The sequence below is a fragment of the Eucalyptus grandis genome, chromosome 3 (genome assembly GCF_016545825.1).
Source record: "Eucalyptus grandis isolate ANBG69807.140 chromosome 3, ASM1654582v1, whole genome shotgun sequence".
Classification (NCBI taxonomy): domain Eukaryota; kingdom Viridiplantae; phylum Streptophyta; class Magnoliopsida; order Myrtales; family Myrtaceae; genus Eucalyptus; species Eucalyptus grandis.
The window spans coordinates 53,919,173-53,944,122 of NC_052614.1; the positions used below are offsets into that span (position 1 = coordinate 53,919,173).

At 40.0% G+C, this 24,950-nt stretch overlaps 2 protein-coding genes and 1 pseudogene across 2 annotated transcripts; all 3 read left to right on the forward strand.

Annotated features, from left to right (window-relative positions):
- Nucleotides 1–5,606: 5,606 nt before the first annotated feature.
- LOC104437769 (bark storage protein A) lies at nucleotides 5,607–8,909 on the forward strand. Its single transcript, XM_010050795.3, has 5 exons — nucleotides 5,607–5,912; nucleotides 6,710–6,777; nucleotides 6,924–7,079; nucleotides 7,646–7,897; nucleotides 8,326–8,909. The coding sequence occupies exons 1-5, from the start codon at nucleotides 5,696–5,698 to the stop codon at nucleotides 8,695–8,697; spliced, it is 1,065 nt and encodes a 354-aa protein (XP_010049097.2). The 5' UTR covers nucleotides 5,607–5,695; the 3' UTR covers nucleotides 8,698–8,909.
- Nucleotides 8,910–11,147: 2,238 nt separating this feature from the next.
- Nucleotides 11,148–16,642, forward strand: LOC120291969 (annotated as a pseudogene).
- Nucleotides 16,643–19,980: 3,338 nt separating this feature from the next.
- Nucleotides 19,981–23,140, forward strand: LOC104437773 (aquaporin TIP4-1). The gene is made up of 4 exons (XM_010050799.3): nucleotides 19,981–20,136; nucleotides 21,384–21,713; nucleotides 21,929–22,167; nucleotides 22,628–23,140. Exons 2-4 carry the CDS (start codon nucleotides 21,587–21,589, stop codon nucleotides 22,991–22,993), a joined length of 732 nt encoding a protein of 243 aa, XP_010049101.1. The 5' UTR covers nucleotides 19,981–20,136; nucleotides 21,384–21,586; the 3' UTR covers nucleotides 22,994–23,140.
- Nucleotides 23,141–24,950: the final 1,810 nt, after the last annotated feature.

Genomic DNA, 24,950 nt, shown 5'->3' on the forward strand with positions numbered 1-24,950 from the left:
TTGAGACTCATCAAGAGTAACTTCTCTGCTATTAACAGGTGAATTTATATCTGAACACCACAACTGATCACCTTGCTCACCTGGTGTATAGCCATGGAATATGCACATTGCCGTCTCATCGAGCTTACCGTCACTCACTCGAAAATAACACGGGCAACCAAACATTCTAATAATAGTATAACCAGCAACGTTACTTGACCACACTTCTTCAGGAATCTGCCATTCAATAGCAGTTGATGGGGATCTATTCACTAGGTAGCTTCTCGTACTTAGCACATCAACTAGAAATCTCCTAGCCATACCAGCACTAAAGATAATTTTTCGAGTCATCTCTAGTAATGTTTTGCTCATCAATTCTGCAAATTGTTGTGATTTACTGGCACTAGTGTAGCGTTTCACTATGCCATCTTTCATGCAGAATTTATTTGCCAGCTCCGAGCAAAACTCCATGCTATTGTCAGTCTGCACGTGCTTGATCGACTTACCAGTCTCCCTCTCGATCAAAGCTCTTGACTGCGTGATCCCGACACCAACATCAAACTTGTGCCTTGGCACAAACACCAAGGTCTTCCCCAAGCAATCAAAAGACTCTCAAACAGATGCATTCGACGTTTCCGGCGTGAAATTTGTCATTGTCTTACCTTGAAGTTTATACATGCCTTCGTGCTTCATTCCTTTCATTATTACCAAGGCACCTCGAACAACCTTCAGAATTCCACCTTTTGAAGAATATCTGCAACCAGCTGAATCTATGGCACCCAAGGAAATTAAGTTTTTTTTCAATTCTGGAACGTGTCTTACTCCAGTCAATGTCCTCACAATGCCATTATGCATTCTGATTTTAACATCACCAACACCCACAACATCGCATTTAGCGTTGTTCCTAACTGGACTTTACCACTACCCGTGCACTGATAAGTGATAAACCAGTTTCTATTTGGTGTGACATGAAAAGAACAACCAGAATCCATAATCCATCCATCAAACGATGAATAATCAGTGATAAAAAGACATAATCAACATTATCTACTACAGCTGCAACATTATCTGCAGAATTAACTATAATTCCATTACCTTTCTCATTCTTAACTTAAGGCAATCCCTTCTAAGATGCCCCCTCTTGCCACAGCTCCAACAGACAACATTAACAGTCCTAGATTGATTACGTCTGTTCATATTAGTACTACCATTACCTACACGTATTTTAGATATTCCTCTATTTTCATCTACTAAAGCAGCAAATACAGGTTCGCCGAATTCTCTTCTATGAATGTCATCGCTCAGAATCAAATCTCGAACCCCATCAAACGTCAAACTTGTTGATCCAAAGGAATTACTAACAGCGATAACGGTAGTATTCCAATTATCAGGCAATGAGAATAACAGAATCAAAGCACGTACCTCATTTTCAAAACCAATCTCAACTGAACTCAATTGACTAACAATCACATTGAATTCATTGATATGATTTGCAACCGACGCACCTTCTCTCATCTTCAAATTAAACAGACGTCGCATCAAACAAACCTTGTTGATTGCAGATGGCTTCTCGTACATATCCGACAGGGCTTGCATCAAATCAGCAGTGGTCTTCTCCTTCAGGATGTTAAACGAGACGTTATGAGCTAACGTTAGCCGAATAACACCCATAGCTCGTCTATCCAGAAAATCCCAATCAGCTTGCTTCATCGTCTCTGGTTTCTCCCCAGATAAAGGTAAGTGCATATTCATCTAGTAAAGATAATCTTCAATCTGCATCTTCTAGAAACTAAAATCCTTCCCATCAAATCTGTTGATTCTTACTTTTACTTCTTCTGTCGCCATCAATTCGCTTCAACTCAGCCAAGCCTGGCTCTGATACCACTTGTTGCGATTAAGCGAGCGATCGAACAATAATATAGACAGAAGAAGGAAAATAAATCGGACACTAGATTTACGTGGTTCAGTCGTAAAGACCTACGTCTATGGAGAGAGCAGCAGTGAATTTTACTATAAATCAAGCGATACAAGGAGATTACACACTCGAGTCACTCAAACACTCTCTCGGTATTTCCCAAACCCCAATTTAACTCAAACCCAAAGTGTATAAATAAACAACTCATTTGGAGATAAACTCACGGCACAAAATTATCGCACGATAAAACTCTACGTACGGCGAGGCTTCAAGATCTTACAACTCTTCTTCAAGTGGCGTGGACATGCGCGGCTTCGTTATGTAGACCTTCGACGGCGTGTACCAGGCTAAAAGAAGAAAACTTGCATAATATTTGCTTTTATATGTGTGTGCCCAAGGTCAAACTTTTGACCTTGGGCCCCACCTCTTCCTTAGAGCTTCACGTGCAGGATTCACGGACTCCTTTCTCTCAGTTCTTCGCGTGGAGAAGCTTCACGCGGCTTTCCTTTTCTGTTTCGTAAAGGATTCCGCAGCAAAGAGGAAACTTTCCTCACCTTTTATTTTATTTTATATTTCTTCTTTTCTAGCGAATCGCTTCTTGTAAATATTCAAACTTGAGACATAATTAATAGAAACCCCACTGGATGTCATTGGTTGTTGTTGTGATGGCAGTATAGTTTGTCGCCTTTGAGGGCAATCCCTCAACATATGGCCAGGTTGTCCACAGCCATAACATACTCCTTTTCCAGCTAAACAAGGGGCATTATGTGGCATCCGGAAATTTCGACGACCCTCGAATATGCCATGATCCATGACTAGGTGATGGAAGCATCATCAGACTAAGTCATTAGTATCATGTATGGACATTGTTTCGTTATCACCATTGGACCGATGGGTCACGTTTAGTATGGTCCGATCATCGAATAAATCATAGCCTTGTCGGAATCCCTTTACTTAAGATTATTGGTGAGACCAATCTCATAAGTAATTCTGCCGACTTCAGAAAAGGACGACACATAGTGGATTGATGAATTTATTATCGAACTTCGTCTGTCGACACCGATGTTAGACCCCCGCCGATTTATGTACATATTTCTCTTGATGACACGACCCAAATAGATCACCTAAGTGTACGTGGAATAAGAAAAGAATTTGGATTTTGATCAATTTATTTTAGAGAGCCGAAAAAAGTGGAATTCGACTGAGGAACATGCATGCCTGCGCGGAGAGGAGGACTTGTCCATGTCCAATGCCGCCCCAATCTCTCTCCATTCGGTCGACACATGAGTCAACCAAGGAAGGGAATGGTTGACCGAAGCATGCCCAGCAACGGCCATGTTGCCTCCCATTCGGTGGCCAGCGCACAGAGGAGGAGGAACCGAGCGGAAGCCACGCCCTCTCCACCTGTCTTCAGCCTTGGTTGCCACCGAAGGAACTCCATGCAATTGACTCTCAAAGTCAGCAAACCAAGGAACAAAACTCTCGGAGAAGTGAGGAGGAGAGAGAAGAACCGAATGAGAATTTTGAGTGAGTGAGAGAGAGAGAGAGAGTGAGCGAAACTTGAGCAGAGAGAGAGAGTTCGAGCAAGAGAGGCAGGCACACAAGTGTGAGCCGTGAGGAAGGAAGAGAAGGACCGCCTTCCGTCCGTGCTCGAGTTGCCGCTGTTGACGCCACTTGTCTTCTCCGCCGTCGAGCCGCATCGCCGAACCGAGCCCCTATTTTGCTTGAAATTGAACTAAAGAGCTTGAGGCAAGTGAAAGTCCATTAACCTATATCATATGGTGCTGTTGTTGTCTAGTGGAGTGCAATAGACTTGGAGATGTTTGGGTTGTGCATGTTGGATGCTGGATTTTGAATGAGTAGAAGTAGTTCTCTTATAATTAGTAAACTGTTTCATATAAAACGCATGACCTTTGATGATTCCGTGAATTTTCTGTAATTAGCTAGTTAGAATTGGACTTCAAACCCTTAATGAAAGCTGTAGGAAACATTCTTAGGAATAACATATCAAAATTTGAGAATGAATGGACAAGGTTTGGTCAGTAAAACCTTAGTTGCTTTGATTCACAGTATTTGTTACTAGGTTATTGGTCTAAAAGAAAAATAAAGGGGAAAACACGGCGGGTAGGCTTCCTATCCTGATCCGTGGTCACCCTCGCCATGCAGGAATCTCTCCTTTCAATGGGGGGATTTGTGATCGACATCGGAGTTCCCTTTGGATTAATCCACATTCCAAAGAAAATCAAGACTGGCCTTCCTTCCTTCCTTTCCCATTTCTCCGATCCACGTCTAACAGCCGTACCATTTCTTTCCTAACGATTAATTTTTAAGCATACAGGGTTCCTTCCATGCATTGATAATGGCGGAGATCGAAGAATTAATGCACAAAATCAGTTTGTGGACGATGTGGATTCCTCCTTTTCAGCAATCAGATATGACCTGTTCATCTAAACACTTGCTATATGTCAAAGTTATTTGCAGACTAATCTTATAGTCTGTAGCCCTGACGACATGAGTGGTTCTTGAAATGTGAAAAAGTTATAAGTAGGGAATCCAATTCACTTTCCATCCCTGACCACTTTCCGAGAACTGCAGCCAGCTTTGCAAAAAGTGGAGAAATTAAAAGTTGAACGGCGACAAAAATTGTGTGATCAAATCTACCATTCACTTCAGCCTTTACCAACATATGTACTAAGGACTATCCGGGTTTCCCTTCCATATTCTCCACCAGGATTGTTCAATTCTCTCTCTCGTGTGTGTATATGTGTGTGTTAGATTATATTTTCTTTTCCTTGAAAGTACCCTACACAATGTCATAGTCGAGCTATAATTTTTTCACGACTTAGTCATGTTTTCCTTCATCTCGGATTGGAGGGAGTGTTTTGATTAAAGGGTTACAAGTATAAACATCACCTGCTTTTATATTTAGATATATTTGAGTGTCCATTTCGTATAGCCTCCGATCGGATGTATGGTTTGCAGAAAGCATTGAGGGTATAGGTCACAATATTCTATACCTCTCAATTCCCATTTTTTTACCATGTGTAACATAAGGTTCTGATCTCCCGCCAGACGCCTTTCATGTGGTTCGCTGGTTCGCTGGTGAATGAAGTCATGAAAGATATCCTACAATCGCTCCTCTTCAAGGGTTCATTTTTCTAATAGCAATAATTTAGAACCTCCGATTGAAGTTTCTTATGCAACTGCATAATTTAAACACGTCGGCCTTTCTTCCATAGATAAATCCTTCGCTCTATCGCCACTTCACTAAGCGTGAAACTCGTGCATGATAAACCGACAAAAACTTCACCAGAAACGCGTCAAAACACTAGCAAAACTCACAGGAAATAAAAAAGACAAGACAAGGAAAAGCCCGGCACCCATTTGACGGCAAGCAAGCAGCACGATGTGAAAACCAAATGAAACAAGTGCATGATGATTTACCGGCTTATTTTTCAGACGATCGCGGACGGATGTCGTTAAAATACTGCAGAGAGCTTATAACAAAAAGCATATTCTCCCGCATATTTCTTGCAATTGGTTCCACGTGGCCATCGATCATTACGCATGCTTTTGTCCGTCACCTCATCAGATAAAAAAGTCTATCCATATTGGTACCCACGTGCTGATCTTCCTTTCCTTTCCCCACCTGCTGATCCTCCTTTCCCCACCTGCTGATCCACATAGAACGGTTCTCTTATGTTCTATATATATAAAGCTGCTGGATTCTCAAGCATTCAAGACCCTCAAAGCTTTGATCCATTTTCTCCAAGAACTCAACAAGTCCATATAGAGAAGCAGATGGCGGTTGCTCACTGGCTGGTTCTTTTTGTTACGGTAATTGTGGTGAGCAATATGCGGGATGTGAATGGCGCGTTACTAGCAGCGACCTTGGAAGCGATAACTAAAGCTAACGTGAACGGCCCTTACATCGGCATCGTGATTCCCAATCTTTTCGAGATGGGTCCACTTCTTAATTCATCGAACTACAGCGCTGCTGAAATCATAGATTTCTCAGGTAACAGTGCATTTTGTCTTGATTTATAGAGTTTCTAGAAAACATGGAAAATGTTTTCTTGGTCGAACTTAAACATGGACTCTTTGTTTACCAATATGAATGTGTGGATCGGTCATGAGGGTGATTGGCTTTCGGTCTGGTCCGATTCTATCTAGGAACTGGGAACTTGGACCGAGAGGATCGATTTTCAATTTTGGGATCAGGAATTGGATTGGACGGTCCTAGGACCAAGGTCCGGTCCCATGGAACCAATAATTTAGCAAAAACAATAAATAATTAAAGAAAATACTAGAGTTGTTACTATTTTTAGGATTTATTGCTATTTTTAAGAAATTAAAAAATATATATTTTTAAAAAAGAGTTAGTCTAGTCTGGTCCGGTCCCCCCTCTCGGAATCGGGAACCGGATTGACAATCACTGGTTCCATTTTTATGGAATCGGGAACCAGACTGATCCTTTTGGGTACTACATCAAATCGGTCGGTTTGGTCCAATGCGGGCAATTCTCGGTTTGGGCGGTCCGACATGCTCACCTCTAATTGGTTTTTTTTTTTTTTGTCATAGATATCATTAGTTAATTAATAACTCTTAAAGACATATGGGAAAAAAGTAGACGCTGAATTTTTTGGGGCATGTTTGGCCACAAAATTTCACTGAAAATGAAGTAACAAGGAAGGATTGAAGCAAAGAGATGTAGATTGACAATGAATTGTAAAATAGTTAGTTTCCCTAATAACGTTCAGGAAATAATCTTTCACTTTATCCCTGACACTTCTCCATCCCTTGACGGACTCCAAGGTAGAAGATTTCGATTCGGGACAGTCGAAGAGAGGAAAGTCATACTGGTCATGACAGGACTGAGTGTGGTATGTGTCCCGCTACTGTTTTCTTCAAAATATTGTGCCTGTCCTGTCAAATTTTCAAAATATATTTCGACAACGGCTTAATTTGGTTGCGACTAATGCGCTCGTGCGTCGCGATATTGAGGGAAAGTACGTATGAACTGGTGCAGATAAACGCAGCCATCACCACGCAGCTTCTGCTAAGCTTCTTCAATGTGGAGGGAGTAATTCATTACGGAATTGCTAGGAATGCTAACCCCGATTTGCACATCGGAGACGTCGCTATTCCCCAGTATTGGGCACATACCGGTCTTTGGAATTGGCAGGTTTTCCACTTATCAACCCGATTTTTAGATTCATCCACCCAATTCTTCGATGTGAAGGGAGTAACTTGACTTTTCTTTTTCTTTGCCTTGAAATTATGGGGGAAACTCTACAGTGGTTCTCGAAGTACAGGAGAAAGAAACTGTCGATGCGATTCGTTATTCTTTGTTTTTTCCTCCTAAGTTGCAAGTGGTTCTATTAGATTGACATTTTTATGGAGATGTTCACACTTAGGAGAGAGACTGGTTTTTTTTTTTTTTTTTTCCCTATTACGTACATAAGCCTACCATGCACGCTTTTATATTCTAAGAAAATAATAGCAATGGGGCGGCTTTCATAACATGCGTGTACTAGGGAAAATTATCCAAAAATATTTAAAGTTATTGTGCGGCGATTAGTTGAGTTCAGAACTTTTTTATTATGCAATTAACACTAAATCTTTTGACAATTTTCAAATGTGGTCCATTTAGTCAATTGTAACTGCAAATTATTGATATAGATCCCAACCGTCCTATATAGTATTCGGTCATCCACACTGATAAATATCAAAACAATGGTCTACGCACAGAGATATGGGCAGGGTCCAGAAGATGAACTCACATTGGAATCAAACGGAGACTACACGAGAACGCTTGGGCACTTGAGGTTTGCGAATTACACTACAAACGTCACGGGTTGTGCTTCACACGACAATCTCTTGAACAACATATGGTATCAACCGGAGGAAGTGTTTCCCGTCACAGGAACTCCTGAAGAAAGACAACACGAGTTCTGGGTCCCCGTCGGTTCCACCTACTTCGCAGTGGCCAAGAAGCTTGAGGTATTACTGCTCGATGCTTTCTAGGATTTGCTGTCGTATCTATATATGTTGGAAAAACTTTACTGAAACTGATTTAGAAGGTGAATATATGGCAAATCTCAGGAAAAAGTGTGCCGGGACCTCTGGGGCTTTCGGAAGAGTTTTACTCAACCAAAAGAAAGTCAGATGAGATCAGTACATGGAAAGGCATTATTTACATGAAGAGTAACTAAATGACTTTAGCAAAAATATCATTCTTGCTTATCACTTGAATAACACCGCTTTAGATATTTCGAACCATTATTTGAAAAGTATCACAATCGTGTAGAGTTTCATGAGTCAATACTTCAATAGAGAGAAATTTTGGCCACCTTTCTTGTCTATCCAAATTAATCATATATGATGAAGGGTCTAATTCACACATATTTTTTATGTATGTCACTCCTTAGGGCTTGAAATTGAAACCTTGCGTGACCACGTGCTTAAACTACACGCCGAGTGTAAGCACCGTTGAAAGAGGCATAAGTGCCAGCATCTACCTTGACAACAGCGCCTACCGGAGCTTCATCTACGACAAGTTCAATGTGAGCCCTGTGGACATGGAGAGCGCATCGGTCGCCCTAATCTGTTACCAGCAGAATACGCCTTTCATCGCCATCAGGGCGCTCTCTGACTTGGCCGGCGGTGGGTCTGCCGAGTCGAACGAGGCCGACACTTTCGCTGACCTCGCCTCGGACAATGCGGTGATGGTCGTGGTGGAGTTTATAAAGCAGCTTTCCTCCGAAACTCTCTCTAATGGCAAGATTGGCAGCCTAATATAATGTTCTATTGTCAATAATAATGCAATGATCCATTGCGTTTGTGTCTATTTGCGTAGCAACATGAACCCTGATGGGCCTTGGACCTTGGCATAGCTGGGGAAGAAACTTCAGCAGTGACCGACTGCCTCAAAAATTTCCCATATCATTTCCCTTACTTTAAATCCTCCCATAGTAATAAAAGATCAAAGTCACGAGGGTTTGATGATTCGAAATGCTTTCCTCTTACTTAACTTTGCTTGAATTATATATCAGATATTCATAAATTTGACTTTACTCAATTATGTTCGAGATTGGGCTCAAAATCAAGAACCAAAGGTAATATATAGGTCTACTTCAACATGAACTGTGTGTCGGTCTAGTAAAAGAGAAGATAGTGTCTAACTTTATTTAAATCTTAATATTAACAACATTTCCTTATTTCTATTGAAAGTAAGAAAGAACATTTCATTATTCAAGCTAAATCCATGAAAAAAGAAAGTCAGATCTTATTTTGACATTGTTGGTGAGTTTGTTTAAACTTTTCAGGTCCAAGTATTATTGGGCCTGGACTCTTCTTCTCCTTTATTTTATTTTATTTTATTTCTTTTACAGATATTTTGCTAGAACTTATTTAAAAACCAGGCAGGCCGAATGGAAGTCGTGGGCCTAGCTAGGGGTCGTTCCAATCATATAGTGAGAGATAAAGGTCAGAATATTATGATGGGTTAGGCCCTTTCAGTTAGATATGAATTGCCTAATTTGCGGAGCAGAAGTCCAAAAGGCAGTTGGTCAAATGCTTCAAGGAAGCAAGTCATGAACATTTTGGCAGCATTATCAACCACCATTCACCAATACCACACCGTTGGAAATGCCGCATGTCAAATAGTTTATAGTCTCAACTATTTAAATTGCAACATTTAGAGAATCATTCATCAAAATCTCATTAGTTGACATGATTGTCCATAAATTAAAAGTTGCCCCACAATATATATATCCATTTGTGATAATTGATACATATATGGATCCAGCAAAGTTCATATGGTTAGGCCTGATCCATCAACAGTTCACCGACTTTATAGATTTGTACAACACGTGCATCAAATTCACATGAATTGATACTCAAAGTCAATCACAACTTATATCATGCCAATAAATCCATAATATTAGCAAATTGAAAGGTGGCAACTTTCTTCCTTTGACAAATCCTCCGTTGTGTTGCCCCACTTCACCGAGTACGAAACGCGTGCATGATAAACTGACAAAAACTTCACTAGAAACACGTCGAAACACTATCAAAACTCACAAGAAATTTAAAAAGGTAAACGAAGGAAAAACTCAGCACTATAAGACAGCAGGCAGTACGATGTGAAAACCCAATGAAACTCCTGAATGTTGTCTGTTGCCCTACTTCATCGGGCACGAAACACGTACATGATAATTTACGGGCCTACTTTAAGACAATCTCGGACGGGGAAATACCGCCAAAAGCTTATAACAAAAAGCATATTCTCCCACATATTTTTTGCAGTTGATTTTAGGGTCAACATGATTCAAGAGTAAAACTTAAAATTTAAGAATTGGACTAGTGAGAACCTATTTAGTTCTAGGTTTAATATATGCTGAGTAAGTTTCAGATTTCAAAAATTGAAAAACCCGTTTTAATGAGTAGATTCTAAGTTTTAGATTAGTGGAACCTGGAACTTGGAATTTATAACTTGTAATCTAGAATTTAGAACAAGTTTTTGGATTTTTCTTTATCTATGCCTCCATGCAATCTTGCATTATTCCACATTATTTGATAATGAATGTATAATCTGGAACTACAAATATGAGTTTTCAATATATAATTGAAATTTTTATTTTGTTAATATTTCATATTTTTCTTGTGTCTAAATATAAGTTATAGTAAGTGAATTGTAACAATAAGTAGTAATCATTAAATGTTATAATTCACTCTAATCATTCAATAAACAATACAAGTGAAGTATGGATAGACTGTGGAATCTGTGATAGGGAATATTCCAGGTTCCAAGCTATGCAGGGTAGATTTCATATTTCAAAAAATGAGTGAACCTGAAATTAGTTACCTCTATTTAGTTCTACGTAGTCATCGCATCATTACACAGGTTTTTGTCCATCATCTAATCACTAAAATCTCAAGTCTATCGGTATGTGTCCCCACGTCCTGATCTTCATTTCCCTCATGTAGTTGCTGAGTTCAGAGATACCGCATTCATTCCACGTGCAGTATATACACACAGATATTGCAATCATCTGATCCACATAGAATAGTTCTCCTATGTTCTATACATATCAAGCTGCTGGATTCTCAAGGCATTAAAGACCCTCAAAGCTTTGATCTATTATCTCCGCCTGTTCCCTTCCTCCAAGAACTCAAGGAGTCCATATGACGACGCGAATGGCGGTTGCTCACTGGCTGGTTCTTTTTGTTACGGTTTTTATGGTGAGCAATGCCCGAGATGCGAAATGGCACATTACCAGCTGCGACCTTAAAAGCAATTGCGAAAGCTAACGGGAATGGCCCTTACATTGGCATCGTGATTCTTAACATTTACGAGGTGTGTCCGCTTCTTAATTCATCAAGCGACAACGCTGTTGAAATCATAGATTTCACATGTAACAACTGTCTTATGTCTTGACTTGCAGAGTTTCCTAGATAACATGTAAAATGCTTTCTTGGTCGGACTTGGACATGAACTCTTCCTTTTCCTTCTTGCTTGGCCAAGCATTAGCCACAAAAAAAAGGAAGGAGCTCACCCGAGGCTGCCAAGGCTCAAGCTTGCCAGCTTCCGAGTAGCTGAGCCTTAGCTAAATCTGGCGAAGTTGAGCTTTTTAAGGTCGGTGAGGCTTGAGCCACGCAAAAGGTTGATGAGTTCTAGATGGCGAGCTTCGAGCTCGAGCTCGAGCCCGTCCCTCACCTATGGCCGGTTACTAGCCCTCACCATGGTTGCTGACTAGCCAAAGAAGAAGGAAAAAATAGAAAAGAAAAAGAAAAAACAGATTAAAAATTAATTTTTTTAAAAAGAACATTTTTATAAGAATGAACGTTTTACAATCTTAAGCATAACCTTAAAAGGCTTCATCTCTTGTTACGTCTTAATCTCGGGATCCCTGAGACATAAAACAATAGATGCTGTGTCAATTAGAGGTGTGAGGAGAGGGGGTATTGGCACGTTTAAACAAGGAATACATCCTGGCAACCTGTCCCATAGGATGGGGACATGTGTAAGATTCATTAACTAAGGTCTCGAGCTTGAATGTTGAAGATTTGGGCACGGCCTTTGTGGACTAGAATTGAGTGTCAGGGACTTGAACACTGCCTTGCAATTTATGACGCTTAAAATTCGATTCCCGAGAATCGAGTTCAATTTCGTGGTTAAAAATCAATCATACGTGATTTTAGCTCCAATCCAACCAATTAGGTAGCTTTTAGGGATTTTACGGTGATACATCCCTTAACGGCTTCTGTGGGTTAGTTAACTTTCGTAGCAAATGCCCATTTCACTTTATCGAAACGGTTTTCGGGGATGTCACAACTCTTCCCATCTTATAAAAATTTCGTCCTCGAAATTTAAGCCATTACACACTTTGATCAAAAAGCGGCGAGTGCTTGTCTCATCAATCCTCATTGTCTCCCAAAGTCGCTCCTTCAATGACGTGGTGTTGCGGACCACTTTGACTAACGGGATAGTGCTTTCTGGAAAAACTTGCTCTTTGCGATCGACAAATCTGACGAGACTTTCAATGCTGACACACGATCATCCATGGCCAATTCTTCGAAATTGAGCACATGGGTAGATCGGGGCTTGTACTTCCTTAACATCGACAACGTGAAGGCGTCATGCAAACTTAGCGGACCTACATTGCCTCGGACTCGGTTGCCGTTCTTACCAAAGTACCCCTCATTGGTGACACATTCGGAAAAACGTGATCACAGACTTGGAATCAAAAAGACCTTTTATCTTTAATGCAAATATAGATTCATATTTGTATATACTGATTCTTGAACCAAGACTCTGGGCTGTTATCTTCCTTTCTCGAGCTTCATCCCAACACCTTGGAGTTACGCACGCTCACGCCGCCACAACGCTTCAAATGGAGCCATCTTGGTGCTAAAGCGACAAAGCTAGGCGAATTTGAAGGCGATCCTCCCAACTTCCTTTGAAGTCTATTACACACGCTTAACATGTCTTCAATCGAATTGTCATTTCAGGTTGTTTATACGTAGGATAATATGCAATAGTCTCTATCGGATTTATCATAGCTCAAGCCCCCTTTGACTCCTTCGTAATCCGATCAAAGTCCATCGTGATATACTCCCATTTCAAAAAGTGGCAAAAGTCCTCCGGCTTGCAATCTTGGGCTTTACTTGATAAGTCAAACACTTGGCCACATGCTTGGCGATGTCCGCCTTCATGCGACGACCACAGTTGTTGACGTAGGTTAAATACATCTTAATGCTTTCGGGATGAACGTTGTAAGTACGATTAGATAAAATTTATTCTCTAAGCTCTACATCGTCAAGTAAAATAATCGGTATCATGAAACTTGAAAATCAGCATTTCTTTTTTATCGGTATCCTCATGAAGAATTCTTTGTAATCCTTTGAGACTTCCTCTCAATGCATCGGCAACCTTATTTGGTCATCTTTCGGCAATTCCATCCATCGCCGTTGTCTCATGTTCAACTCCTTACGTAACGATGGTTGAAGATTTTTCCCCACACAAGTAGTGCCTCAAATCTTCAACGCAATATGATGGGTGCGATTCCCGAATGCGTCGGATAATTCAATTCATGAGGTCTCAGTTTGCAAACTCTGCCATGTTACATCGGCATTCCTGGATGGCCCGCATCACTATAGATCTCGAATCCTCGGGGACCGAGATGGAATCCGGCGCGGGTGCGGTATCGGCTTAACTTACAAATTTCTCTTCTTTCTTCGGGAGCTTTGTCGGAGCGGGCATTGAAGCCCTTCCATTAAATTGATCACTTAAAACAGTCATTAAAACTCGCATTTGCTAAACTTAGCATACCTCTTAAAAATTTGAAGCACTAATCTCGAATGATTCTCATGCTCTTCATCACTTCTCGAATAGACTAAGATGTCATTAATAAGGATATTCCTTGAACATTCTGTTTGTCAAATCCAAATCACAATCTTACAATACTCTCGTAAAGACTCAAATTGTCTTTTGTACAACCTCATTCACAGTTCATAGCGACGACTTCATAATCTCAAACCTTTAAAACATCGATACTCTTTATAACTAGTCACACCATTCATTGATCTTTGGCAAAGAACACTCTTCACCTAATTGAGATTGACGATAGTTGATACGCATAAAAACCATCTTTCTTCTTCTCACAAACAAAGGATGTTTCCACTATGCATGAATTCATCAATCTTCACATTTTCATCTTCAATTCTACCGAATTTTTGAGAATGGTTCCGGTGTTAGCTCGAAATCTCTTTCTCGGCGGTCGACGGTTCTAGTGACATCTAGAAGTTCTTAGACCCGCCGAGATGTCCTCCATCTCTAGTTCTCCAATCTGTCTTACCCAAGACAATCACCAAGCAACCTTGGCAACCTCCATCTAACAAACAGATTATTTTAAAGATTAATGAAATCGAAGATTCTTTTCAATAATCTCGACATTTTTATAAACTAATAAATTGTTCCATGACCATGATTCATTATCACCCGGATGCTCTATGAACTCACTATTCATGTGGCATATTCATGTGTGGCATCAAACTCACACCTCGCAACTAGTCAAGTACAAATGTTGCTAATGATTTCAACTTTTACTTCAGCAATTTAATATGTACCTAGGATTGATGCCAGGCTTTGGGCCTAGCCTTGATGAACCTGGGTATGGGTGTCGGGGCTTGGGCCTACCCTCAATGGACTCGAGCTCGAGCCGGGGTGTTGGAAACGTGGTCCTAAATGCCAGAGATTCGAGAATTAGCATTGGGGTTTTGTGTTCAAATGCAGAGTTTTGGATTTAAGTGTTGTTTTTTTTTTTTTTTTTTGGTAAAGTGGATTTAAGTGTTGTTATTTAGTCATACTTTGAAAAATATTTTTAAATTTTTCAAAGAGGAAATCATTTTGTCGAATTTAATCATAAATTTTCTGTTAACTCATTTTCTTAAGTGAACGAAATACCGGAAAATGAGGAAAATTTATTCCGCGAAACAAACAAAGTCTAAATACTTTAACTTTGTGTAGCATTTTGCATAGCATTAGTTAATTAAGAACTCCTTATGACACGTGGGAAAAAGTAGACGCTGCCCGCAAATTTTTTCGGGCATGCCACAAAATTTCACTGAAAAAGCTGTAACAAGGAAGGATTGGAGCAAGGAGAAGTAGATTGACAATGAAGTGTAAAATGGTTAGTTTCCTTAATAACGTTCAGGAAATAATCCATCACTTCATCCCTAACATCTCTCCATCCCTTGACGGACTCCAAGGCAGAAGATTTCGATACGGGAAAGTCGCAGAGAGGAAAGTCATACTGGTCATGACAGGACTGAGCGTGATAATGTATCCCTCTACCCCTTTTCTTTTCCTCTGAATTTTCTTATATTCGGTGCCCTTTTTGTAAAAAATTTCAAGATATCTTTCAACGAAGGCAAAATTTGGTTGCGACTAACGCACTTGTGCGTCGCGATATCGAGGGAAAGTACGTGTGAATTGGTGCAGATAAACGCAGCCATCACCATTCACCACGCAGGTTCTGCTGAGCTTCTTCGATGTGGAGGGAGTGATTCATTACGGAATTGCTGGGAATGCAAACCCTGCTTTGCACATCGGAGACGTCGCTACTCCCCAGTATTGGGCGCATACGGGTCTTTGGAATTGGCAGGTCTTCGACTTATCAACCCAATTTTTAGTTTTTATCGAAATCTGACAAGAATGGTTAAAAAATTGTATGATTCGAAGAAGATAATTTTATCTATTTTTTTTTACTTTGAAATCGCGGGGAGACTCTAGAGTCGTTCTCAAAGTAAATGAGAATGAAAACTTCGATGCGTTTCGTCATTCTTTGTTTTTGCCGCTTAAGTTGAAAGGGGTTTTTATTGGATTGACTTTTTTATGGAGATGGTCCCACTTAGAGAGAGAATGGCTCTTAAATACGTACATAAGCCTACCATGCGCTACTGTGGTGCTAGTGATAAAGGTACAAAAGGCAGGGCATTCTAGCACGCTCTTGGTATACTCTAAGAAAATAGTAGCAGGAGGGTGGCTTTCATACCATGTGCATAGCGGGGCAAATTGACCAAAATGCTTTAGGTCTATAGTGCAACGGTCATTTGAGTCTCAAATTTTCTAATTTGATCAATTTAATTCTAAATCTTTTGATGATTCTCCAATATATTCCATCAGGCTTACTTTAGTTGGAAATTGTTAATTTAGACCGCGGTCATCTTATGTGGTATGACTCACTATATATATATTATATTCTTTTATATTTCCTTTTCTCTTGTGCCTATCTCAACGATGGCTGGCAACTATTCCTCACCTAGGTCTAGGCTGATCGCCGGCCATCAAGACTAGATACAGGAGAAGAGGAAAAGAAACATAAAAGAAAAAAAAAGGGGGAGAAAAAAAGAAAGAGATCCAGAATATTTGTTTATCCTTTTGTGACCTAGTCATGTGTAATGTATTTCATCGTTTCCCTATGAGAAATGGTTATACATTACACGGTCATCCACACAGATAAGATCAACACAACGGTGTGCACACAGAGATATGGGCAAGGTCCAGAAGATGATCTCCCATTGGAATTCAACGGAGACTCCACAAGAAAGCTTGGGCACTTGAGGTTTGCATATTACACTATAAACATGACGGCCTGCGCTTCGCACGATAATCTCTTGAACAACATATGGTATCAAGCGGCGGAAGTGTTTTCCATCACTGGAACACCTGAGGGAAGATAGCACCAGTTCTAGGTCCCTGTTGGTTCCGCCTACTTCGCAGTGGCCAAGAACTTGAGGTACTCCTGCTCGATGCTTTCTAGGGTTTGTTGTCGTATCTATACACGTTGGGAAAACTATACTGATACTGATTTATAGAGTGAATATATGGCGAATCTCAGGAAAAAGAGTGTTATGAGATCTCTAGGGTTTTCGGATGAGTTTTACTCAACCAAAGAAACCCAGATGAGATCAGTACATGGAAAGACATTATTTACATGGAGAGTAACTAAATGACTTCAGCAAAAATATCATTCTTGCTATCACTTGAATAATACCGCTTCAAATACTTCGAACCGTTATTTGGAAATTATTACGATCATGGAGTTTCATGAGTCAATACTTCATTTTGTGATGAAGAGCAGATAGGGGTACTTCAAAAATTTGAAAAGAGACAAATTTTGGCCACCTTTCTTGTCAATCCAAATTTATTATTTATGATGAAGGGTCTGATTTGAGCATATTTTTTATATATGTTGCTCGCTAGGGCTTGAAATTGAAAACTTGCGTGAACGTGACCACGTGCTTAAACTACACGCCGAGTGTAAGCACCGTCGAAAGAGGCGTCAGTGCCGGTAGCTACCTTGACAATGCTGCTTACCGGAGCTTCATCTACGGCAAGTTCAATGCAAGCCCCATGGACATGGAGAGCATGTCGGTTGCCCTAATCTGTTACCAGCAGAATACGTCTTTCATCGCCATTAGGGCGCTCTCCGACTCGGCCGGCGGCGGGTCCACTGAGTTGAATGAGGCCGACACTTTCAGCGACCTCGCCGCAGACAATGCGGTCACGGCCGTCGTGGAGTTTATAAAGCAGCTTTCCTCCAGCATGCTCTAATGGCAAGATTGGCCGCCTAATATAATCTCCTATTGTCAATAATAATGCACTGATCGATTGCGTTTGTGTCTGTGTAGCGACATGAACCCTAATGAGCCTTGGACTTTGGCATAGCTGGGGAAGAAACTTCGCCAGTGACCAGCTGCCTAAAAAATTTACCATATTATTTTCCTAACTTTAAATCCTCTCATAGTAATAAAAGATCAAAGTCACGAGGGTTTGACGATTCCAAATGCTTTCCTCACACTTAACTTTGGTTGAATTATACACTGGATATTCATAGATTTGACTTTACTCAATCATGTTCGAGATTGGACTCAAAGTGAAGAACCAAAGATAACATTTAGGTCTACTTTAGCACGGACTGTATGTCGGTCTACTTAAAGAGAAGATACTACCTAACTTTATTTAAATCTTAATATAAACAACGTTTCTTTATTTCTATTGAAAAAAAAAATAACATTTCATCCATGAAAAAAGAAAGTCAGATCTTATGTTATTTTGACATTTTCATTGAGTTTGTTTAAACTTTTCAGGTTTAAGTATTATTGGGTCTGGACTCTTCGGCCCTGTTCGATAAAATTTGTTTACGTTCTTTGGAATAACTATTTCTGTTCTTTTATACCTGGGAACGAAAAAGAATAGAAACATGTTTGGTAAAATTTTTGTTCCTAGGAATAAAAAATCTATTTTTTTTTTTTTTTTTTGGTTTCTGAGAATAGATTTGGAGCTGAAACAAGAAATAGAAAAAAGTAGCTTCTTGTTCCAAGGAATAATTTCTAGAATCTATTTTTTTCTCTTTTCTTCTTCTCTTTCTTTTTTTTCTTTTTCTTCTTCTTCCTTTTGGCCGGCCCCAAGGGCACCATATTCTAGGAGCCCAAACTATGTGATTGAATAAGTCCTCTCGCCAACCGGCCAAACGAGGGTTGGCAACCTCGCCGACCCCTGGAGACGCTGAGGCTTGGCCTTTCCTTGGCTGACGGTGGCTCGGTGAGGCTGAGCCTTGCCGGTGGTTGGGCGAGCTCAGCCTCACCAGATCTAGGCGAGCTCAACCTTGCCTAGCCAAGGCGAGGCCAAGCCTCGTGCAGCCACGGCAAGGCTTGGCCTCCCTAGTTAGCGTGAGGTTGGGCCTTGCCAAACCAGCCGAGGTTGAGGCTTGTCGTGGCCAGGGCCGGGCCTTCGGCAAGCTTGCCGGCCTCGCCCGGCCCGCGCTGCCACCACCATGGCCGACGACTGACCAAAGAGAAAAAGAAAATGGAAAAAGAAAAAAAGGAAAAAATAATTAAAAAAAAAAAAATCTAACAATATTACCAAACGTATTTTTATCTCGAGAATAAAAATTTTGAGAAGTTACAAAATGCGTTCTTTTGCTTAGAAATTATTCTCAAGAACAAAATTGGAAAAAAAATCATTTTTGATAAAAAGTTGCTATTTGGAATAGAAACGTTACCAAACGTGTCATTCTTATTCTCCTCCTTTTATTTCATTTATGGATTTTTTGCTAGAACTTATTTAAAAACCAGGCAGGCTCAATGGAAGTCGTGGGCCTATTGGTAGGGCTCTTTCCAATCATAGAGCGAGAGATAAAGGTCAGAATATCACGATGGGTTAGGCCCATTCAATTAGAGATGAATGGCCTAATTTGCAGTGCAAGAGTCCAAAAAGCAGTTGGTCAAGTGCTTTTAGAAAGCAACTCATGAACATTTTGGCAGCATTATTAGCCACCATTCACCAATACCACACCATAATGCTGCTGCATTTCAAATGGTCTCAACTATTTAAATTGCAACATTTTGAGGATTGCTCAAAATTATTAAATTAGTTGACTAAATTATTTACGACTGAAAGTTACCCACAATATGTATCCACCCATAATAATCGATACATATATCAAATATTTGGATCCGACAAAGTTCATGTGATTAGGCTTGATCTATCAACAATTTAGTAACTTTAAAGATCTGTACAGCATATGTATCAAATTCAGATGAATTGATACTCAAAATTAATCACAACTTATATCGTCTCAACAAATCCATAATTTTAGCAAATTGAAAGGTCGCAACTGTCAAGCGGCTTATCTTCTTAAGGACCAAAAATGAAAAAAAAATGTCTCCAACAACCCCATCTGGGTCCATAATAAGTATCCTACCTACAAAGTTCCTTCTATTAATCTAGGGGAATCTTTTGCAGTTGCATGTGTGGCACAGCTAAGCTCTTCAGTCTGTTCATTGACTCGCGAAAGGAGATTCCTTTTTCCCCTGCTTCAATTAGTGCTCCACGGGCAATGGGAAGTCATCATGAACAAGATGACAACTTCATCAATTGCCCCTCCCTATCTCTTTTCAATAATGCAAAGTCAGTGGCCGTCATTTTTTGCTCCACTACCGTATGTTCTTCCAGCAGTTGGAGGCTCTGATGAAAGCAACATATCTCCTTGGAATACATGCGGATGCTTTGACATGAATAAAAGGGGGAAGAAAGAAAAGAAAAGAGATTGAGCTCCAAAGGGTCGATGGAATAAATGTCTGAATCAGCGAGGAACATGAGGTCTCGTCCTCACAAATCTTCTAGGCCATGACAAGAATTGCCCCGTCTTTGATCGGAGCTGGAGAACCAGGTTTGTCTCGATGTCCGATGCTCGATTGGCGATTCCCCATTTCTCTTTATATGTTTAACTTAAATGGGTGACTGGCTTTATGTATAATCATGGTCAATATTTTCTATATGCAAAATTGAATCTGGGTCTTGAACCCATAAAGCATTGGATTGATTGATTGATTGAGGTTTTCACTATTTTAAAGTCAAAGCCACACAGGCAAAAGCATAGTGAAAAGGTACGATGAGGAAGACGGCACCAAACTCTACACTGGGAAACACTCTCATAGCCGTAATAAATAAAGAAAAAGAAGCTTTAACATAAAAAATAAATGTAAAGTAACCTAATCGAGTGGATTAAGACAATTCTTTTAAGCAGCCATGGAGCGGCTAGCACTTGCATCTCGGCTTTTGCGTTGGTGGGTGGATCGATGTGTATTATGAACCTTTTGAACAGATGGAGGTCGAATAAAGACAACATATATTATCGAGAGCAACTTCTACTCGGGAATCACCTCGTTAGTGACAAATAGGCCCCCCTGCCTGGAAATTGGCATTAGGCGTGTAACCGGTGTTGGAAGTTTAAAGAAAAATTCTCGAAGCACATTATAAGTTTAATGTATTATTCGGATTGATCAATGGTAGGTGGATTATCTTCTCATTCTTGAATTTGGATCAAGTCATTTCTGCACTTTTATTTAGGCCACTTTCTTGGGCAGTTTATATTCGTTGATAACTCCACGGACAATGTAAAGGGTAATGAGATTTTCTTTAGAATCTTATTGATAAGTGTCTCAAGAGCACTTAAAAAGTGTAATAAATGTTACGTCTACACGATGAAGTCGAAGTAATGGAAACTACAAATTTTTCTTTGTTAGTTGCTTTACGAGTGCTTCGAAAAATTTATTTTCTTTACAGCTTTCTTTGATTTCTCAGTAGAATAATTTTCTCAAACTTCATACTAGATCCCATATACAGTTATCTGCCTCTTCAGTCCATTAAAAGGCAAAATATTCACGCCGAGATCACAATAATAACTTTCCTTTATCTATTTTCTCGAGGATCTGACTTGTTGCATGAGTTTCAATCTGAATTTCGATATTATTGTTTATCCTTAAAGAAAGTATTAATATGTATCCCATAGAAAGATCCAAATTATTAGTAAACCAAAAAAAAAGGAAAGAAGTGGGAAGAGATGGGCAAATTATAATAATATTATTCGGTTGTTCACGTGATTTCCTTACAGAGATAATGCACATGCAATTGCAGGCATGCCGTCATAATTCTTGGCTCATGAACAAAAGGAAACTCTACTAGCGTTATAAAATGGAGTGTCATTGTACTTGAAAAGGCCAGTACTCCTTTGAATGTTTCCGGGAGGCCTCTTATCCTCATCGACCTTCTAAACAAGAGAGAGAGAGAGAGAGAGAGAGAGAGAGAGAGAGTCTTCATCCTCGCAATCGGCCGCAAAAATGGCGAAAATCGCACTGGGAAACAGCCGTGAGGCCACTGAGCCGGACTGCCTCAAGGCCCTTGTCATCGAGTTCGTCGCCACCTTCCTTTTCGTCTTCGCTGGAGTTGGATCTGCCATGGCCGCCGGTAATACCTCTCGGTCGTCTTGATAAAAGAATTGATGATTATTGTTGTCTTAGTCATCATAGAGCACGTCTTATCATGATGATGTCAATAACAAGATTTTGCATATAGTTTAGAGTCTGAACTTCAGAATTCTGGGAATATATTTCTCTCTCTGATCATGACATTAGGATTAGACCGTATAAATAACAAGAATTTTGGTGAATCTATATGATCAGAGAGGCTAGCGGCAGATGCTTTCGTGGGGCTGTTTGGCGTGGCTATGGCGCATGCGCTCGTGGTGGCCGTGATGATATCGGCCGGCCACATCTCCGGCGGCCACCTCAACCCTGCCGTGACACTCGGCCTCCTTTTCGGCGGTCACATCACCGTTGTCCGATCGGTCCTGTATATGATCGACCAGTTGCTTGCCTCCGCTGCAGCTTCTTTTCTTTTGCAGTATCTCACTGGGGGACTGGTAAGACATTCGCTCTTCAGCCTAGTCTTGTCAGGCGCGAACGAAAAGATCAATACCCAATGATCGCATACGGTAGATCACAAAGTACGCAGTACACTAAGAGCTAAAGTCTTTTAGATAGCAAGATTATATGTACAGTAGATCGATCCTTATCCCGTGTTCAAGCAATCTGAGATTCTACTACTGCACTAGCTTCGCCAAGCATAGTGTATTATCATCTGTTTTTTTCCATAACAATCGCAAAGTTAATGATCTAATCAATTTTTTAATGACACTTTTGCCAAGGAGCTTCACGTTGTAGCACGTTTTCTCTGAAATGGGCGTTATTTCTTTTCTTAAACTAAAAGATAGAGAGAGAAAAGTAAGAAAAAGACAATCAAATGATGGGTCTCCGAGCTGTATATTCTTGTCCTCACTTCACATTTTTTGCAAAACTTTATGACTTCTTTTTCTTGTGCAGGCTACACCAGTACATACCCTTGGGAGTGGAATGACCTACCTCCAAGGGATAATATGGGAGATTGTCCTGACGTTTTCCCTGCTGTTCGCCGTCTATGCCACCATTGTGGACCCCAGGAAGAGCTCACAGGGGGCCCAAGGCCCGATCCTCGTTGGGCTTGTCGTCGGTGCCAACATCCTGGCCGGCGGAGCCTTCTCCGGGGCCTCGATGAACCCGGCCCGCTCCTTCGGGCCTGCCCTGGCGAGCTGGGATTGGACCGACCACTGGGTCTACTGGGTCGGACCCCTCGTTGGTGGTGGCCTTGCCGGGTTGGTTTACGAGAACTTCTTCATCTGCCGATCTCACGATCTCCTTCCGACTGCTTAGGCTTTCTAATTCTAAGTGATGTTTGTAATCGGACGTATGTATGGTGGGCTTTGAATATTACTCTGGTAGTCCAACCCAGTCTATGTAAAAATCCCGTGTTGCTATGATGCTGAATGAAAGTTATGTCGTGAAATCCATTTGCAATCAGCTATTCGTTTGGCCGAAAGAAGACTTTGGTTAAGATAAGAAAAAAACCTAACATCCCCCATTGATTTTAACACAGACGATTTTTGTTAACAGATATTGTTTCTACGTACAATGCCATGGCTTTCAATGAAAATGAAAACCGATCATAGACGTACCAACATGGGCTTAATGAATAATTAGATAAAAAGCAGCATAAGATGGGAGACAGAAGAATACGAAGGATGAGAAATGATAAGGAGAAAGTAGAGGGAGGTTTTTTTTTTTTTTTACTAAATCTTTTCTAAGCAAAGTAATTAAAAAGAAACTGTCATTTTTTTTTTTTTTTTTTTTTGGGTTTGTGGTTATGGCGAAAATTACTTTAGGAATTGGCCGACAGTCAGCCAAACCATATTAAGACCATTGGCACGTTAGAGTACCTTGCCACCTTCCTCCTTGTCTTCACTATGGTCGTATCCGGCGTGATTGTCGGTACAATATGGCATCTGATGGTACACTTAATTGTACATGAACAATATGACCCTTCTTTGGAATCTCCCCTTTTCGCCAATTACCCTAGCCAAATAGTATCACTTCGTACATGAATAAGGGTAATTTCTTTTTTTTCTTTTTTGGTTTTAAATCTTAATTAAGATTAACTTCCTGTTGATTGAGATTAAGCTTCTCTCTTGAAGGCTATTAATTTCCAGTGTCGGTCTCCTTTTGGAGTCTAAAAGGTCTTGGCAATATTTTCTAAAAAGTCCAAAACTTATTGCTTTTTTATCAATTCAATTTTAAACTTTTCAATTTTGTCATTTGAATCTTAAATCTTTTCACATTTTATTAATTGAGTTCATTTGGTCAATTTTAGCCGAAATCATTAACGTGGACATTAGTCATTCTACGTGATATGATCTACACTAATGTGGATAATTTCAAATAATATTTTTATATTTTTCAAATTTTTATTTTTTCCTTTTTTCCTTTTCTTCTCATTTCCTTCTTTCCCCCTTTTCTCTTCTTTATTTTCTTTTTCTTTTTCCCTTTTTCCCTCGGCTGTTCTTTTCCCATTTTTTTTTCTTCTTCTTTCTTTTTTTTTCTGTTTTTTTTTTTTTTTATATATAAATTTTTTCCTTTTATTTTTGTAACTTAAATTTGAACGAAGAATGAATGCATTCCAAAATTGTGTAATGCGAATTGGGTGAAGGAATGTGAAGTTTTATAAATGCCACTTTTCACAGTAGTGCTATATATTTGACAGCCATAGTGGGGTTTCTTTCATTGTTAATGCAGGCTACTGCAAGGTTTTAGTAATTACAAGCTCATATTAATTAAGACTTTACAATATAATGTACTTCCTGGATTTATGTGTCAGTTTAATAAGGTCCTGCCTATTTTAGAGCTTATTGTATAGAGAATGGGGGAAAAAAAGAAGTGGGTCATTCGTGACATGAATATGGGTTTTTGCTTCTATGCTCTCAAGAATCTCACATCTACCGCAATGCTCTTTTTGAGATAGATTCAAGCCCTGGAGGGTACAGACAAAGTTTTTAATAAGTACTATGCGGTTGGAGCTCTCGATGTTGTTAGTTGTGAAGGGACCTTAGGTTAGGTTAAGAAACTCAATCTCATAAAAATTAGGTTAGGTTGATAAACTCAATCTGATTAGGCCAATGTTAGCTTATTTGGTCATCAAACTTTTAGGACATGTTTGTTTGTGTTCTTTTTTTATTCCTCATAACATAATTTCTGTTCTTTTGCTCCGAGAAATAAAAAAAGAATAGAAACGCGTTTGTTTATCTTTTGTCCCCGAACAAATTTGGAACAAAACAAG